The 20,347-nt window shown below is 35.9% G+C and overlaps 1 protein-coding gene across 1 annotated transcript; it reads left to right on the top strand.

The window, feature by feature from the left end:
• Positions 1-234: 234 nt before the first annotated feature.
• LOC112758620 (ion channel CASTOR) lies at positions 235-6,590 on the top strand. Its single transcript, XM_025807333.3, has 12 exons — positions 235-738; positions 833-907; positions 1,009-1,617; positions 1,810-1,992; positions 2,290-2,349; positions 2,424-2,627; positions 3,439-3,687; positions 3,897-3,995; positions 4,463-4,657; positions 4,864-4,956; positions 5,556-5,819; positions 5,987-6,590. Exons 1-12 carry the CDS (start codon positions 406-408, stop codon positions 6,203-6,205), a joined length of 2,583 nt encoding a protein of 860 aa, XP_025663118.1. The 5' UTR covers positions 235-405; the 3' UTR covers positions 6,206-6,590.
• The last annotated feature ends 13,757 nt before the right edge of the window (positions 6,591-20,347 follow it).

Below are 20,347 nucleotides of genomic sequence, written 5' to 3'. Positions count from 1 at the left end.
ATAAAATAAAATAAAAAAAAATATTTGTGTATACTCACGTCTAACTTGTTTATTTCCGTTAATAATTAACAAAAGGCCGGCTGACATATTATATTAAAATAAATTTTAGAAAACCAACAGTTTCAATAAAAAAAATTAATTGGTATTAATTTAAACTAAAATATTATATCCACACCAAAATTGAACTACTATATATTTTTTATAAATACATATACTAATTAATTTGTTTTTTTTAATACGTACTAGTTAATTTTGGTGGAGAGCTTACGTACTTGTTTGTTTTATTAGTTTTTGACTTGTTTGTGATGGGAGGCTTGGCAGTTGGCACTGGGCAGCAGCCAAAGCAGCAGTGTATCACCAACATAATGTCAACGATGGACTAATGGACAGGTTGTAATTTCGAATATGTCCCTTGATTCGGAGACCTCGACTGCCGCCACGTCCGGCAGAGATTGGTTCTTCCCGTCACCGTCGTTCTTTCGCTCTTCTTCTTCGCAATACGGCCGTCGATTCTACTCAAACCCAAAGCCTTCCTCCTCTCATCCGATCTCTAATCGGCCCCCGGCAGCGTCAGCCTCAGGCATCCGTCATCGCCGGAGAGTCAAATTCGCTCGGAATCCGACTCCCGCCCCCACTCTCGCTCCCACTCAGGAGCTACCACAGATATCCGATGCCAAAAATGCTTCCAAACACAACCTCTCTTTCCTTTCTCAATTTCGTTGCCACTTCGCACTCGCGGTAAGTAGCTGCTCAACCTTCTCTTTATCCATTCATCTATCTATCTATGTGTTTCGTTTGTTATAACTTCAACAATCGCGTGGTGTGGGAGCAGACGTTGACAATTGCTGCTTTATTGTTGCTGCTACTCAGAAATATGCATCTTCAGAGCCAAGTCAAAAAGCTGCAGGCAATTCTTGTTCTCTATAATGCTACATATATGCTCATTCTTTTCTGCTTAATCAAACTTTTATCCTTAATCATCTTCATTTACTTTTTTTTCTTTCGTAGGGTGAGATTCTCAACCTCAACCTCAGGTTACGTGCATTCCATGAGTTGGACTCCATGAACATTACGAGTTCCACATTACTGGGCGATCATTTTTCAAGTGAAAACTTGAGAAGAAATCTATCTCTCTTTTTCTCTTTTACACTTCTATTCATCCCCATTTTTATTTTCAAGTATATAGACTACGTATCAAAATCAAGATTTTCTGACAATATATCAGAACAAGTTTCACTAAACAAGCAAATAGCATACCGGGTTGATGTATTTTTATCAGTTCATCCTTATGCTAAGCCACTTGTGCTGTTAGTTGCAACATTACTGCTAATTTTACTAGGAGGATTGGCCCTTTTTGGGGTAACTACTGAGGATCTCGCTCACTGTCTTTGGCTATCTTGGACCTATGTTGCTGATTCTGGCAATCATGCTAGCTCCCAAGGATCTGGTCCGAGGTTAGTTGCGGTTTCAATTAGTTTTGGTGGGATGCTTATATTTGCAATGATGCTTGGACTTGTCTCTGATGCCATTTCTGAGAAGTTCGACTCACTGAGGAAAGGAAAAAGTGAGGTAGTTGAGCAAAATCATACTTTGATTCTTGGCTGGAGTGATAAATTGGTAAGATTCTGGAGTTAATTTCTACCGGATTTCATTGTAGTAATGAATTATTCGTTAAAAACAAAACAATTCAAACATATATATGTCAGCTGTTTATTTATTTATTTACTTTTATCAAGATTTTGTGCATCTCCGTTTGGATATTTTAATTTCTCATGTATCTGAACCACAATAATATGATTGGGTGTGCAGGGTTCATTACTAAATCAACTTGCCATAGCCAATGAGAGCCTGGGTGGAGGAACTGTTGTAGTGATGGCTGAGCGAGACAAAGAAGAAATGGAGCTTGACATTGCAAAAATGGAGTTTGATTTCAAAGGAACATCCGTCATATGCAGAACTGGGAGCCCACTGATTCTGGCTGATCTTAAAAAGGTATATGATTCTTCTTTATATTTTCATTTGGAATTGTTATTTCCTGTTGGTCTAGTTTGATATATGAATTCTAACATTTACCAACATATTAAGAGTGTAAACCAACCTCAAGTATCCATGTTGATCCATGTCTCACCAATTTCTGTTGAGGTCTGGCCAAGGAATTATTAAGGAAAGGGAATACCTTTCTTTAAGATGGCTATTTGTCTTAGTTTTACATGTTTTAGATAATTAAATGAGTTCATTGTTTCTTTTAGGTCTCTTTTCCCGCTTGAGCTCACACTATGTGATCTACAGGTATCTGTTTCAAAGGCGCGTGCAATAATTGTCCTTGCTGAAGATGGGAATGCTGATCAGGTCAGATTGAGTGAAATCCACTACAGGTATTAATAAGAAGGGACAACCATTAACTTGCTTTTAATCTGGTGCAGAGTGATGCACGTGCTTTGAGAACAGTCTTAAGCTTAACTGGAGTCAAAGAACGATTAAGAGGGCACATAGTGGTCGAATTGAGTGACCTGGACAATGAGGTCCTTGTTAAACTTGTTGGGGGTGATCTTGTTGAAACTGTTGTAGCTCATGATGTCATTGGCCGCTTGATGATTCAATGTGCCCGGCAGCCTGGTCTTGCACAGGTCATAGTCTACTACTTTTCATGATAAAATTTTAGTTATATGATGCATAAGGTTAATCTAGTTTGTTTTTTGCTTACTTTTTTTGTTAAAATCTTTTTAATAGAAAAAAAAAATTGTTTGCAAGCCTATGATTAGTTTATAGACCTGATTGGAAAAACTATTATGAGAAAATTGAATGTGTGTTATATGATGTTTAAAATTGTATAAATGATCTACAATATATCGTACTGCAATTATCACCCACTAATTGGTAGATACTAATTTGCTTAAACTGTTACAAGTCACATCTTATCGTATACGATAAATATGAACATATTGAGCCTATTTGGTTGAGCTTTGCCTTTTATGAAAAATACTAATTCAAAATCGGAAGTAGAAGTATTTTCTATAATAAGTAAGAGTTGTTAAATTCTTTGGATGTAAATAACATAGAAGTACCTTTTTTTTCTTTCAAAAAGTTACAATTAAGTATAGGGAGAGAATGAATATGAACATATTATACACAAAAAAAAAAAAAAAAAAAAAAAAAAAAAAAAAAAACTCAACAAACTACATTGTGGTTGATAGTTTACATTTACAAATTACAATGTATCATGTATCATTTATATTATTTTAGGCTTCTTCGCTATATTGAGATTTTTTTTATAGGATGATGTTGTTTTTATGACTTCCGTATGGTATGTTCTCTTAGTTTCCATTACAGATCAGTTTGTGATGATATTATGACTCTATCCCTTTTATGATATCTCCTCTATAATAAAGTTTAACCTGCTAGTAAGTGAAATGCAAACTTGTGGGCTTTCATTGTCAGATATGGGAAGATATACTTGGATTTGAAAATTGTGAGTTCTACATCAAAAGATGGCCACAGTTGGATGGAATGCAATTTGAAGATGTATTAATCAGCTTTCCTGCTGCAATTCCTTGTGGGATCAAAGCTGCAACATATGGTGGTAAAATTATTTTGAATCCAGATGACTCCTATGTTTTACAAGAAGGGGACGAAGTTCTGGTTATTGCAGAGGATGATGATACTTATGCCCCAGCGTCCTTGCCTATGGTGCTTTGTGAACTCTTAAGCATGACAGAACTGATAATATAAAAAATGGAATTCATTTTTTTGTTTTGTTTGTTAAGGTCTAATAATGAGCATTTCACAGACTGCTCAAAGAATAGTCCTAGCCCAAGAAGTCAATAATATTATATTTTGCAGATGGATGAGAACACCAAATGATATGGTTCCTTAACTCCATTCCTTGTTGATATCAGGTTTGGAAGGGAAGCTTACCGAAGGACTTTGTTTATCCAAAGTCTCCTGAAAGAATACTTTTTTGCGGTTGGAGGCGTGATATGGAGGACATGATCATGGTAATTCTATTTTTGGTTTAGGAACCTTTTCAAACTCATCACTTGGTTGTGACGAATTGAACTATTTTTGTGAGATTACTGTTACATGTTGATTGCTGACAGAGAATTTAGTGTTAAAATGGGTCAATCATCTTGCTGAATAGGTTTCTTGCGAAACTGCATACTTGAATGCCCTTAAAACTGACATTGATTTACATGATTCCAACATTAAAGGATGTGCCATGTTTGTCATCAATCATACCATGTTTTTATTTGTTTGAATTAATGTTCTTATTATGTTAGTAGTCTTATGTTAATAATCTATTCAGCTAGGCTTGTACAGTTTCACTACACTAGTACTTGATCCAGATTAATAAGTGCCGCTTGTCTGTATCTAAGATTTTAATATAAACATCTCTACGTATTATTTTTTATGAGCTATTATACTTTCTTATTTTGGTTGTCCAAATTCTCTCTGTTCCTTCTAGGTTTTGGATGCATCTCTAGCACATGGTTCAGAGCTCTGGATGTTCAATGATGTTCCTGAAAAAGAGAGGGAAAAGAAACTAACTGAGGGCAGCCTTGACATAAATCGGTTGGAAAATATATCTCTGGTTAATCGTGAGGGGAATGCTGTGATACGTCGTCACTTAGAAAGTCTTCCATTGGAATCATTTGATTCTGTATGTGACATTTATGAAATTCCTTTTTAGGCATTATTACTACATGTTATCCAGTAGAGATAATTATGGTAGTAGCATGTAGCTAGTGCAAGTAGGGTTAAAGTTATGCTATCATATATGGTGTTAGTTTTTAAATTGTGTCTATATAATTATGCCAATGCTATTTAATTATGTTGGCAACTTATTTTAGTTTCTGGCATTTGTAGATATTAATTTTGGCTGATGAATCTGTAGAAGATTCAGCAATTCAAGCTGACTCCAGATCTCTTGCCACGCTACTTTTAATCCGCGACATACAAGTGAGTATAGAGTATGGAGCTTTTTGCTACTCAACAAGCATTCTTGTCCTTAAACTGTAGACATAATGCACAGAGCTGTTAAGCTAAAGCAATAATAACATCTAAACATATTAATATGTAGGATTACATGATCGGATATTTTGGCAGAATTCCATTATTTGTTCTATATGGTTTTGTCTTGTGGCAATGCTGCCCACGATGTCAGATATCAAACTCCCATGATGCAGCATGTAGTCCACATTGTCCCATTAAATTGCTTTTAGTTCAGTATATTTATAATTGGATCATCATGTGTGGCTTCCTTTTTTTAAGTGTTACAACCATTATTGCTCAAGTTCTTTGGTTTGTATTCTAAGTCTAATTGGTTGAAAGAATTATAATTTTCTTCTTACTAAATTCAGAGGCTTTAGGATTCATCTACAAGGTAAAATTTCATGGTAGATGGTAATGTTAAGTTTTTTCTATTCTCTAGTGTCTTAGGCTAAAAAGTAATACTAGAATTTTCTGGGGAACTCCTCTGTCTTAGACTAATACTAGAATATTTAGTTATCTTTTCTTTAATGTTTTGTATCTAAAAAGTATGTATGTTTTGAGTTCAGGCTAGACGTCTTCCTTATGAAGCTATGGCCAGTCAAGCTCATGGAGGAAGCTTCTCAAAAGGCTCATGGATTGGGGAAATGAAGCAGGCTTCGGATAAAACAGTTATAATAAGCGAAATTTTGGATCCTAGGACAAAAAATTTGTTATCTATGTCAAAGATTAGTGATTACGTTTTATCAAATGAACTTGTCAGCATGGCTTTAGCCATGGTTGCAGAAGATCGGCAAATAAATGATGTATTGGAAGAGCTCTTTGCAGAGGAGGTACTGTTCTTATAGCAAGAACTGATAAACTAGTTATTTGATATTAGAGGAGCAAAAAGAGCAAGTTTTTTTAATTAATTAATTGTAAATGCGATATTATAATTTTTTGTTTTTAAATTACTTCAGTCTTTGATAGTTTAATCATTTCTTTTCTGGATCTTTATCAGGGAAATGAGATGCACATAAGGCAAGCAGATCTCTACCTCCGTGATGGTGAGGAATTAAGTTTTTATGAAATAATGTTACGAGCTCGGCAGAGAAGAGAGATAGTGATAGGGTACCGTTCAGTGAATGCAGAAAGGGCTGTTATTAACCCCCCAGCGAAAACTGAAAGACGAAAGTGGTCATTGAAGGATGTCTTTGTGGTCATTACTGAAAAGGAATGAGTTATTTGTCATTTGTGGGCAAGGCAAACGTGTATGTTATCCACACTGTTGATCTTGGAATTCTAAAGTGCTCTTGAATGCTCTGGAAAATGAAAAGAATCGCTTATTTGAAAAATGCTGATATATACTATACCAGTTCTGAAGTCTTGTGGAAAACACTTGTTTGCCCGAATAGTTGGTGCTTTTTGGTGCATTTTCATATGCCCGACTAAATTCTCTTGTAATGTCTTTATTTATTCATTTATTTTTATTTCAGATACTTCATCTAATGTGTTTTAAGTAGTCGTCTTGGTATTACTTCTAGGAGAACATTGTGGCTTTCTGAAATTGTTTGGAAGCCGTATATTTTGGTAATATGAAGGTAAGGTATCCTTTTTAGTTTTTATTAGTAGTTTCGCATTGCAATGGATTGCTTGAACCAATGCAAAAGTTTAGTTATCCAGTAGCATACTTTTTATACAATCTTCATAAAGATGATTGTTTTACTATTTATGGAGTTCTTGTGTGAAGTAAAACGGAAAAAAAATAAACAGTATACGTATTATTTAAAAGAACAGTGTGAAAATTTGTAACTATGGATTTTGTTATCCTACACTCATCATGAGAATTAGGAAGGCAAACATCTTCCATATTTTTACCCAACTTATCTTCAAATATGTAACCAAAATATTTTAAATTATTTACTAAGTTTATAGGCATACTTAAGATTATTGAGATAAAAACGTGGTATGGGTGAAAAATTGTTCTTCAATGCTGGAATCTATTAAAAAGAATATATATAATTAAAACTTTACAATTTTTACCAACTTCATAGGGACGGTTAAAATTAAATATTATTTGAGATAAAAATTAAAATTTATTCTAAATACAACCTACTATCTAAAAGGTCTAAATTTTTTTAGATGTAACCTATGGTCTAAAAAATCTAATTTCCACTCTTTGGACTCTTTTAAGGCCCACATATTTTTGGATCAGTTCCGTGCAGCTTGATACCGCCTTAATAGCTTTTCGAATTCATCCTCAAATTTATAACTACCCTCAAAGATTTAAGATCTAATAATTATCCAGCTAGTGCTATATAAAGAGGAGCATTCAACTCTTTCAGATATGGAATCCATCCTACTAACCTTGCATCTAAGATACCCACTAACTTGAGCGTTAGAGTATCTTTACAAGTCACTACCCCCTCTTTTTGTTGACGTTGCTTGGCAGCCATCTGTGGACCGAGAAACCAAATTGATGGTTATCAGTGGCTAAGAGAAGGGGGGTTGAATCTTAGCCCCCTTTTTACTTGATAATGCTTGCTGACTTTTGAAACCAATCTTGGAAACCTTTTGTCTTTTTATCTCATGATTAGCCACGAGACTTTTTCTTTTTTCTCGTCCCCAGCCACGAGACTTTTCTTTTTGTCTTGTCACTTGACACGAGATATTTTTGATTTTTGCTCCTGTGTAGTAGAAACAGAAATGGAGTAGAGAAGAGAGAAAATTGCACCCAGATATATCCTGGTTCAGCTGCTAAGTGCAGTGCAGCCTACATCCAGTCTCAATCACAAACATGATGGAATTTCACTATAATCTTCCTGATTACAGACTGTAAAGTGCTAACCCAACTTACAAGGGGATTCCCACAGAATCATGAAACACAACACAGATGTACAAAGGAACTCTAAGGACATCTATGGCTTTTTCTCTTAATTTTGTACTCTCTGCCTCTTTCCACTCTATGGCTTTTTCATTACAAACCTCACTGTTTACCTTTTTCCATGAGACTCAAGACATGACAAAATTAAACAAAAAAATTACAAAATGAAAAACATTGAAGGAGAAGAGGAAACTATTAGCTCAGGTAGCTCTGAGAACACTGTGCCTTGCACTCTCAAACTTTCTCCTTGAATCAAACCCTGACTGTTCACCCATACTTATAGGGAGAAGCCTCCAAGGTTGAAACCAATAAACCTAGCCAACTCCTTCTTCTCCAAGTAACAAAACTGGTTCGGCCAGAGAGAGAGAAGAGATAATCCATGCAATAACCAACATGCAATTACCTCTGGTCCTTCTTTGGTCATCACTCTTCATCAATCTAAGCTCTCCATCCTTAGCTTGCTCTCCAAGATGGATTTCTGGCCCTTGATGCCTCATGATGATGATGACTTCTTCTGCTCCACTTTTGCTTCCTTCCTCACGTAGCCACCCTAGCTACCTTCTGTGATGAGTGAACTCAAAAGTAGTGACAAGCCATCTCCTCCAAGATCTTCTCTTTGCTGGCCGAATCTCCTTCTCCATTTTTGGTATGGAGGAGCCAAGATCTCATCACCATATCTTTCCTTTCATGGTTGCAGATCTTAGCCACTACATTTTTTATATTTTCTTGCTATCATTATGATGGCCTTTAGACGTGCCTTTCCTTCTTTTCGGTAGCTCAATGTAGCTTCCGTGGCTTGCTGTGTAATGACCGAAGAGAAGAAAGAATGAGAGAGAAGAAACAAATGAAAGAGAAGCAATTAAATGAATTAGTCAAAATGAGTGGAAAAAGTTGCTTTTACTTCCCTTGCTTGAGTGGCGTGTTGCATCAACAAATCAATCATGACACTCACACACTCTCTCATTTATGTTTCCAATGCATGTATTAATTCTCTTCAATAAAGCTTTGAGTTCCATTACATGCTTAAAGAAGAGATCCGTTGAAGGCCTTAGCAAATGATAACATTTGCTTTCCTAATGAATTTATTTTCGGATCATGCATTGGGGGAACAATTTTGGGCTTGTATCAATAATGAGTAAAGCTGGCCCAATTAAACAAAATATAGTTTCAGCCACAATAATTTAACATCAAGGCTGAATGAGAATTATTCCAATGGACTTGCTTAAATATTATGTTGTTCATAAAGGAATCTGCACAGCAAAAATTATTACAATTAATATACTTTAATAAAAAATAATTTAATAATTTTGCTGGTAATAATGTTTGATCATCATCAATTTAAATTAGAGTTTTCCAAACTCATCAATCTCTCCCTTGATGACAAACATTATTAAAATTGAAATGGAAAGAAATTTAAAGATTAGAGTATAGAGTACTCCCTTTGAAGATTTGTTTTTCTCCCCCTTTCAAATTGTCACAAGACTCCCCCTTAATATTTGCCATTCTTATCAAGGGAAGCACTAACATGTAACAGTTTTAATCAAGCTCAAAGTAACAATGTTATTCAACATATTAATTTTGAAATGTTGAATGCTTGATTTATGAGCAGAGTTGGATTGATAATCAAAACTCATTTGTTATCATAAATTGATTTTCTGCTCAAACTTTACACACATCAATTGAGTACAAAGAAAAAAAATGATGTTTAAAAGATTTTCAAATATTTTCCAGTCAAGATATCAGAGCAATATTATTATGGCAAGGAAAATATTTTTGGAACACATATGATCACATGGCAGCTTTTAGATTTTACATATCAAAGTTTAAAGGAACTGCCAAAAAAATTATCAAGCCAGCATGTTTACCAAGATGAATCAGAATATTCTTATTTCAATAGAGGCATGCATATTCATCAAGATGACTCAACAACTAGGCATTCATATAATCAAAACAAATGCATTGCCAAACATCATAAACCAAATGCATTTCCAGCAGTAGTAATCACAGTGAAACAAATCAAATATTATTAACATGTATCCTTTTAACAAGGGTGATCATGAATTTTCAAACGAAAATTTCCTCCACAAATCAAATATTATCAACATGTATCCTTTTAACAAGGGTGATAATGAATTTTCAAACGAAAATATCCTCTCCTGTTCCCCTGTTCATCCCCTATTTTTCATTTCAATTTTCAACACTTTCTCCCCCTTTTGTCATCAAAGGGGCACCTGCAAGAAGATTTAACATGAAAACAGAATATGCAAAATATAACCCAAAAGTGTCTACAAAGTATCGCAGAGTTATTGTTCCAACGGAAACAAGCCAAAACAAAGTACCAAATTGAGCCTAAGTGTGCCAATATCAAACAGTAAACATAAGTTTAATCATCAGAGAGATTAAAGTCAGATCCCTCGGCCCCTGCTTCACTACCCACTTCATCATCCAGGCTTTCTAGCATTAGACCGACCCTTTCTTGGCATTTCTTCCAGGCAGACTCATTTTCATATGCAAGTTTGCGTGCAGACTCATGAAATTGAACCATGAGATCGGACATGTTTGAGAATTCTATGAGAATGTCTCGGAGGGAATCGGTCGCCTTTGAGGATTTTGGCCGGCTTTCAAAATCATCATCCGAAGCCATAGATTTCTTTCCCTTTTTAACAGCGCCGCCTCCTTTGATCATAGAGACTTTGTTTTCTACATCCTCATTTGTTAAATCTACCTTAAAGTACTCAAAGATGCATGTGAGAAACATTCCATAAGGTAAATTAGCCTTTTTTGTACTCTTTACAGACTCCCACATATGTCTAATCATGAGATAACTAAATGAAATAGAAGATGAAGTAACGAGAACAAATATTATGAGACAATCAGATACGGTTATCCTGTTATGAGAGCCACTCTATGGGGTAAGAATGTGAGTTATGATGCGGTGCAGTAGTGAGTTGGTTGGTCCAAGAGCCTTGTGAGTAGGAACGGTGCCGTCTAGTCCAAGAGCTTGATTAAAACTTTTACAGGTTAGTGCTTCCCTTGATAATAATGGCAAATATTAAGGGGGAGTCTTGTGACAATTTGAAAGTAGGATACCATAATCTAAAATTACAAGTCCCCTTAATGTATCTAATGATGCATTTAACAGCCGTAAGATGGGATTCTTTTGGTTGAGATTGAAACCTTGAGCAAACACCCACACTTTGGACAATATCCGGTCTAGAGGAGGTAAGGTACATAAGTGAACCTATCATTCCTCTATACCTTGTTTCATCCACATCTTGGCCATCATCATCCTTTTCAAGTTTTGTGTTAGGGTGCATTGGTGTACCCATTGGTTTGGAATTTTCTAGGCCAAACTTTTTGATAAGTTCTTTTGCATATTTTTCTTGGTGAATAAAAGTACCACTAGGAGTTTGTTTGATTTGGAGACCAAGAAAGAAAGTTAGCTCTCCCATGAAACTCATCTCAAACTCACTAGTCATAAGTTTTCCAAACTCTTCACACAAGGATACGTTGGCCGATCCAAATACAATGTCATCAACATAAACTTGAACAAGGAGTATATCATCATTAGATGCTTTAATAAATAAAGTAGTGTCGGTGGTACCCTTTGAAATTGATTTTCCAACAAGAAAGCACTAAGCCTTTCATACCAAGCTCTTGGAGCTTGTCTAAGACCATAAAGAGCCTTAGATAGTTTAAAAACATGATTTGGGAAATCTTTATGTTCAAAACCGGGGTGTTGAGCCACATACACTTCTCTATCAATAAATCCATTAAGGAAAGCACATTTAACATCCATTTGAAACATTTTGAAACCTTTATGGGTAGCATAGGCAAGAAGCAACCTAATTGCTTCCATTCTAGCTACCGGAGCAAAAGACTCATCAAAATCTATACCCTCTTCTTGATCGTAACCTTGGGCCACTAATCTAGCCTTGTTACGAACAACTTGTCCATCCTCACCAAGTTTATTTTTAAACACCCACTTAGTACTCGTAACTTTCTTACCATCCGGATGAGGTACTAGTGTCCAAACCTCATTCTTGTCGAATTGAGCAAGCTCTTCTTGCATTGCTTTGACCCAAGATGGATCTTCAAGAGCTTGTTTGACATTGTTGGGCTCCATTTGTGACAAGAGGGCAAAATTACTTGGTTCGGATTGCCTTTTGGTGGAGGATCTTATTGTTACTCCTTGAGAGGGATCACCAATCATGAAGTCATGAGGATAACCCCTCATAGACTTCCATTCTCTAGGCTTCCAAAGTGGTGTTGAGCTTTGATGAGTTTATGGTGGTCTCACTGTTTCAGTTTCTCGTGTCTGCTCAGGAGATAAAATGAAAATGTCTCCTCCAATCTGACGAGACAAAACTGGATTGGCAGATTCTTCATTTTGAGCAGATTTGGGATTTTCTTTACTTGTTCCAGCATCTTTACCATATGAATTATTATCTATCACAACACTGGGAATTAAATTAGAATCACAAAAAGTAACATGTATGGATTCCTCTATGGTTCTATGCTCTTTGAGATAAACTCTATATGCCTTGCTTGTGGTGGAATATCCAACAAACATTCCTTCATAGGATTTTGGATCAAATTTTCTAAGGTTTTCTTTATTGTTAAGTACAAAGCATTTGCATCCAAAAACATAAAAGTACTTAAGATTTGGAGGGGTTCCTTTCCATAGCTCATAAGGGGTTTTCTTCAACCCTTTTCTAATGATTGTCCTATTCAAAATGTAACAAGCTGTATTCACAGCTTCAGCTCATAAAAATTTAGGAATCTCATTCTCACAAAGCATAGCCCTAGTCATCTCTTGAAGGCTCCTATTCCTTCTTTCAACCACCCATTTTGTTGGGGGGTTCTAGGACATGAAAAGTTATGAGAAATTCCTAAGTCATCACAAAATTTTTCAAAATCTTGGTTTTCAAATTCTCTTCCGTGATCACTTCTTAAATGAGCAATTTTTAAATCCTTTTCATTTTGAATTTTCTTGCAAAGAGTGGAAAAGGCATGGAAAGCATCATTTTTATGAGCAAGAAAAAGTACCCAACCAAATCTAGAGTAATCATCTACCACCACAAGACCATAGTGTTTACCTCCTAAGCTTTGAGTTCTTGTTGGACCAAAAAGATCAATATGTAACATCTCTAATGGCCTTTTGGTTGAAATTCCATCTTTTGGTTTAAAGGAGGATTTTACTTGTTTGCCCAATTGACAAGCATCACAAGCAAGATCCTTATCAAATTTGATATTTGGAATTTCTCTAACCAGATTTTTCTTAACAAGCTTAGAAATTTGGTACATGCTTTGCATGACCCAACTTTCTATGCCATAGCCATTTTTCAGATTCAAGAGATGTAAAACATGTCACATTTTGTTCTTTCAAGTCCTCAAGAGTTAATCCATACACATTATTGCATCTTTTAGCTTCAAATAAAATATCCCCAGTTTTCTCACAAACAACCAAACATAAAAACTTCTTAAAAATAACTTCAAAACCTAAATCACACAATTGGCTAACACTAAGTAGATTATGTTTCAAACCATTCACAAGAAGGACATTATTTATACAAGATGAAAATTTTTTACCAACTTTCCCAACAGCCACTATTTTTCCTTTTGCATCATCACCGAAAGTGACAAGTCCTCCATCATATTCATCAAGCTTTATGAAGAAGGTTGTCTTTTCGGTCATATGCCTAGAGCATCCGCTATCCATATACCACATAATTCTCTTTTCGTTTGGATGCTAGGCATACCTACAAAACAAGCTTAAGTGACCTCAGGTATCCAAATCTTCTTGGATCCTTTTACGTTAAACCATCTCCTATGTCCTAAGCCATTGTAATAAAAAACAACTTTATAAACTTTATCACCAATCATTCTTTCACCAAAAAAATATTGAATAGGAAAGTGTCCATTTCGATTGCATAGTCTACAAAATCTTGGAGTTGCTGTTTTGTTAAAGTAGGTGGGGTCTTGAAATCTTGTATCATTAGAGGATGAAGCAAAGTTTTCAAAATGAGATTTTTCAGCAGATTTATAAAACCCCAGCCCAGCCTTATCATAAAGAGGTTTTTGACTAGCCAAGATTTGATTAAGATTTTCAAAACTTTGAGTGAACTTGGCTAAGTCTTCCTTAAACCTTTTAACCTCTTTAAGCAACTCTTCATTTCTTTTAAAACAATCTACATATGCAAGAACGGAATGATCACTTTCACAGCTCTTAATTTGGGCTTTTAACTGCTTATTTTCGTCAACAAGATCACAAGCAGTTTCGGCCTCCCTTACTTTTTCTTTAAGAAAACTGTTTTCAGCTTTAAGAATGGTGATTTGTTGTTCAAGTTCTTGATTTTCCAACAGGAAGCATCTTATTTTTTCAGAAAGGTGGTCTATCATGAGATGAAGATCTTCAGTGTTAGGGTTATGAAAGACTACCTGATCTATGTGATCTGCCATGAGACAAGGTTGTGACTTGGTCTCGGATTCCTCATCATCATCATTCGAGTCATTTTCCAAATCTTCCCATGAAGCCATCAGTCCCTTCTTCTTTCCTCTTTTTAGCTTCTCTTCCTTCTTTAACTTGGGACAATCAGATTTGAAATGCCTCGTTTCCTTGCAGTTGTAACAAGTTACTTTGCTAAGGTCTTTCTTCATTTTCCTTGAGCTGCTGCCTTTGCCTTTGAGCTTTACCATTTTCCTGAATTTTTTTGCAAACAACACAAATTCATTTTCAGATGAGTTATCACTGGATTCATCATCCAGAGGGTTAGTGACAGATGAAAAAGCTATTCCTTTCTTTTTTGAATCTTTTTTTAAGTAGGTGTTTTCAAAAGCAAGTAAATTTCCTCTCAAATCATCATAAGTCATAGAGTCAAGACCACTACTCTCAGAGATAATTAAAGCTTTTGTTTCCCACTCTTTTGTGAGACATCTCAACACTCTTCTCACTAGTACAAATTCAGGATACTTAATTCCCATAGCATCCAAGCCAACAATAATGGTGTTGAAGCGCTCAAACATCTCATCAATGGATTCTCCTTCCTTCATTGCAAACATTTTGTACTCTCTGTTTAACATATCTATCCTGATCTTTTTCACAATGGTTGTTCCTTCATGAGTAACTAGGAGTGTATCCCAGATTTCCTTTGCTGTTGTGCAACGTGATACCCGTCGGTACTCCTCAAAGCTGATAGCACAGTTGAGCAGATTGATAGCTTTGGCGTTGAGCTCCACCTTTTTTCTATCTTCATCCGTCCAACTTGCTTCTGGTTTAAGAGAGACAACTCCTTCGGCACTTGTAACAGTTGGATATTTAGGGCCTTCCAGGATGATCTTCCAAAGTCTATAATCCACTGCTTGTACAAATATCTTCATCCTCTCCTTCCAATAGGTATAGTTTTTCCCATTGAAGATAGGAGGTCTGTTGCTTGATTGTTCTTCGGTCAGATTGTAGGACACCACATTTGAGCCACTGTGTTCTGCCATGAGGATCTTTACTCCAAGCTGCAAAGCTTGATCTCTTTGAGACCAAGCTCTGATACCAATTGATGGTTATCAGTGGCTAAGAGAAAGGGGGGGTGAATCTTAGCCCCCTTTTTACTTGATAATGCTTGCTGACCTTTGAAACCAATCTTGGAAACCTTTTGTCTTTTTATCTCGTGACTAGCCACGAGACTTTTTCTTTTGTCTCGTCCCCAGCCACGAGACTTTTCTTTTTGTCTCGTCACTTGACACGAGATATTTTTGGTTTTTGCTCCTGTGCAGTAGAAACAGAAATGGAGTAGAGAAGAGAGAAAATTACACCCAGATATATCCTGGTTTAGCTGCTAAGTTCAGTGCAGCCTACATCCAGTCTCAATCACAAACATGATAGAATTTCACTATAATCTTCCTGATTACAGACTGTAAAGTGCTAAACCCAACTTATAAGGGGATTCCCACAGAATCATGAAACACAACACAGATGTACAAAGGAACTCTAAGGACATCTATGGCTTTTTCTTTTAATTTTGCACTCTCTGCCTCTTTCCACTCTATGGCTTTTTCATTACAAACCTCACTGTTTACCTTTTTCCATGAGACTCAAGACATGACAAAATTAAACAGAAAAATTACAAATGAAAAACATTGAAGGAGAAGAGAAAACTGTTAGCTCAGGTAGCTCTGAGAACACTGTGCCTTGCACTCTCAAACTTTCTCCTTGAATCAAACCCTGACTGTTCACCCATACTTATAGGGAGAAGCCTCCAAGGTTGAAACCAATAAACCTAGCCAACTCCTTCTTCTCCAAGTAACAAAACTGGTTCGGCCAGAGAGAGAGAAGAGATAATCCATGCAATAACCAACATGCAATTACCTCTGGTCCTTCTTTGGTCATCACTCTTCATCAATCTAAGCTCTCCATCCTTAGCTTGCTCTCCAAGATGGATTTCTGGCCCTTGATGCCTCATGATGATGATGACTTCTTCTGCTCCACTTTTGCTTCTTTCCTCACGTAGCCACCCAAGCTACCTTCTGTGATGAGTGAACTCAAAAGTAGTGACAAGCCATCTCCTCCAAGATCTTCTCTTTGCTGGCCGAATCTCCTTCTCCATTTTTGGTATGGAGGAGCCAAGATCTCATCACCATATCTTTCCTTTCATGGTTGCAGATCTTAGCCACTATATTTTTTATATTTTCTTGCTATCATTATGATGGCCTTTAGACGTGCCTTTCCTTCTTTTCGGTAGCTCAATGTAGCTTCCGTGGCTTGCTGTGTAATGACCGAAGAGAAGAAAGAATGAGAGAGAAGAAACAAATGAAAGAGAAGCAATTAAATGAATTAGTCAAAATGAGTGGAAAAAGTTGCTTTTACTTCCCTTGCTTGAGTGGCGTGCTGCATCAACAAATCAATCATGACACTCACACACTCTCTCTCATTTATGTTTCCAATGCATGTATTAATTCTCTTCAATAAAGCTTTGAGTTCCATTACATGCTTAAAGAAGAGATCCGTTGAAGGCCTTAGCAAATGATAACATTTGCTTTCCTGATGAATTTATTTTCGGATCATGCATTGGGGGAACAATTTTGGGCTTGTATCAATAATGAGTAAAGCTGGCCCAATTAAACAAAATATAGTTTCAGCCACAATAATTTAACATCAAGGCTGAATGAGAATTATTCTAATGGGCTTGCTTAAATATTATTTTGTTTGGCCCATAAAGGAATCTGCACAGCAAAAATTATTACAATTAACATACTTTAATAAAAAATAATTTAATAATTTTGCTGTTAATAATGTTTGATCATCATCAATTTAAATTAGAGTTTTCCAAACTCATCACAAATAAAAATCCAATGGCCTCTGATCACTCGTATTCATAGAATTTACCAGAAGCCAATGGGGAACACGTCCCCTTGGAGAACTATCAGGCAAATGGTGGACGAATACAGAGTGTGGTGCATACTGAGATGCACCCAATCATCAGCTACGACACAGCTAAAACTCACACTACAAGAAGAATGCTGAATACCGTCGAATTTACTGTCAGATTTAGCGTCGGACATTAGTAGTAGATTTATTGGTGGATTTGGCAATAAATTTGTTGGATAAAAAAAGTACCATCGGATTCGATTTTCTGATGGTAAATTTGCCAGTAATGATTGGAGAGGAAAAAAAAAAGAAAAAATGGCGCGATCATTACCGTTGAATTTACCGGCGGATAAATCCGCCGATAATCCGAATTAGTGCAACGCTGTGTTTTGGTCATTCGCAAAGCAATTTTCCGGTAAAGCCGACAGTAATCTTGCCCTAAATTCAAACCGTGAATCCTCTCCCCCTCATTTTTGAACTACTCTCTCTCTTTCTCTCTCTAACCTTCTCCTCTCTCTCTCTCCCCTTCTGTTCCTCTCCCACAAGCCACCTCCGGCAGTCCTTCCACCAACGTCGACCACTACCAACAACGTTCAAAGACTACGTGGACTTTTGCGCTGTGTTGGTCGCTCTATCACTGCCATTTTTATCGCTCCCGCCACTGTTGCCGTCGCCACTGTTGCACCTCTGTCGCCGTTGCTCCTTGTATCGCCGGAGCTGCCTCCTTCCTCCCTCCAGTTATGTTGTCCTCCTCCTTCTTCCAATTATTTTTTAATTTATTTTAAAAAAAATCCTAATAATACAATCTTGCTGGTTGGTCACCGTCGCCACCACTTCGCTGTCTGTGCTGCCACCACTTCGTCGAAGCTGCCTCCTTCCTCCCTTCAGGTATGTTGTCCTCCTCCTTTTTCTTTTTTTTTTTCTTTTTTTTTTTCAGATTTAGTTCATCTATTAGTTTAGATTTAGGATTTTTTAATTCTATTTTGATTTAGGGATTTTTTTAATTCTATTTTGATAATTTTGTGTTTGAAATTTTGTTTATAATTCTAATTTTGAATTTTGTTTTGATGATTTTGTGTTTATTATTATGATTTCTGTTTATTGTTCTGATATCATGAAGAATAAAAGTGATTATTTCTATATTTTTAAGGGCTTATTACTTAAGTTTTCATTAAAAACGTTGCTAATATATTGAATGTTTGAAAAGTACAAGTCAATTTGGGAGTTTTGAGAATCCTAATTAAGGTTGAGGTTGGTGTGGTTGATTTTTTTGTGTAATTGAATTTTCAATTTGAAAATGATGAGGATCATATCAGAAAGAGTTAGAAATGCCATTAATTATTAGTATTTCTTTAGTTTTTTTATTATTTAGGTAGTGTTTTTTCGTTATTGTTTTTTCAAAGGGGTAGGGTGTTCTTGATAAGAAGACTTATTCCATGAAACTGATAATTTCATTCTTTTCTATTGTACTGCTACTAAATAATGTTATGTGGTTAAAAACTATAGACACTAGAAAGCTGGATTGAATTCATTTGCTACTTAGCACAAACCAAAAAGGTTCCTAAATTAAGATTTCTGCGAAAAAAGAGGTATCTCAGAGATAGAATTTTTTATTTTATTCAAATTTTCTTAGGCAAGGCTATAATGCATTAAAAATTTAACACGGTCTTATATCCTGTTATAAGCATAAACAATATCGTTGTTTTTATTAAGAGGCCATCAAACTATGAAATGATCTATTTATTTAAGTTCGATAAATTTTTTCTCAAGTTTAACATATATATTTTTGTTGTATAAACAGATCATTGATAAAAAGAATAGAGAAAAGGACAAATAGATCCCTAACCTTTTGCCCCGCGGACATTTTTGTCCCTCACCATTGAAAAATACTTTTAAGTCCCTGACCTTCACAAAACTTGGACGGATCAGTCCCTGACGGAGGCATTTGGACGGATCAGTCCCTAACGAAGGCATTTGGACGGAGGGACTGATCCGTCCAAATTTTGTGAAGGTCAGAGACTTAAAAGTATTTTTCAATGGTCAGGGACAAAAATGTCCGCAGGACAAAAGGTTAGGGACCTATTTGTCCTTTTCTCAAAAGAATATAGAGCAATATCAATATTCTACTTACTGCAGGTAATATGCATGAATTACATTTGTATTTTATCATTAAACATTTTATCCACAAGTTTCAAAGTCAGCTTTTTAATATGCATGAATTACGTTTTTTTGTTTATAATTATTTTTTGAATTAATTAGTTGATTGTTGTTAATTGTCTGATTTATTATAAGTCCATTAAACATTTTATTGACTTATTGTTTATTGTTATCAATTTTCTAAGTTTATTATTATCTGAGTTAATTATTTTCTGCGTTAATTAGTGTTGTATTTTCTAATTTATTAGTTTAAAAATTATTGAATTTAAATATTTAAAATTAAGTTTACCGTCGGTTAAATCCATCTGTAGTTATTAATTTAATTATTAATTAATAATATATTACCATAGGATTTACAGGAGAAAATCTGATGGTAAAAATTATCAGTGAAAATATTCCGACAGTAATTAGCGGCGAACGAAAAAATCCATCGGTAAACAATTACCGGCAAACTTTATAGCGTCGGATTTATCCCGATGGTCATTACAAGAAAAACGTTGAGTACCGTCAGATTTATTGTCGGATTTAGCATCGCACATTAGCATTGACTTTACCGATAGATTTATGGACATTTTCATGCGGAATTCGTCAAGTCAAATCGTTACAGGAAAATTTTTTATTCTGACGGTCATTACAAGAAAAAATTGGCACGAAATGTACCGTAAGATTTACCGGCGGAAAAATCCGCCAGTGAACCTATTTTAGTGGAACGCTGCGTTTTTGTGACCGCAATGCGTTACCATCGGATTTATCTGCCGGTAAATTCGACGGTAAGAAGTCTTAAAATTGAAAGCGTGAACCCCCTCCCCCTTCATTTTGAATTCTCCTCTCTCTCTCTCTCTAACCCTCTCCTTTCCTCGGCACTCCGTCAGCCCTGCCGCCGCTAGCTCCTTCTGTCGTCGCTGATCCCTTCTGTTGCCGCCTCCTCTCCCCCAATCCTAGGCTCTTTTTGGAAGTTTCAATGTAAAAGCTAAGAAAAA

This window comes from Arachis hypogaea, chromosome 16 (genome assembly GCF_003086295.3).
Source record: "Arachis hypogaea cultivar Tifrunner chromosome 16, arahy.Tifrunner.gnm2.J5K5, whole genome shotgun sequence".
NCBI classification, from domain to species: domain Eukaryota; kingdom Viridiplantae; phylum Streptophyta; class Magnoliopsida; order Fabales; family Fabaceae; genus Arachis; species Arachis hypogaea.
The sequence above is the reverse complement of the archived record's forward strand: the minus strand, read 5'-3'. Positions and strand labels throughout refer to the sequence as shown.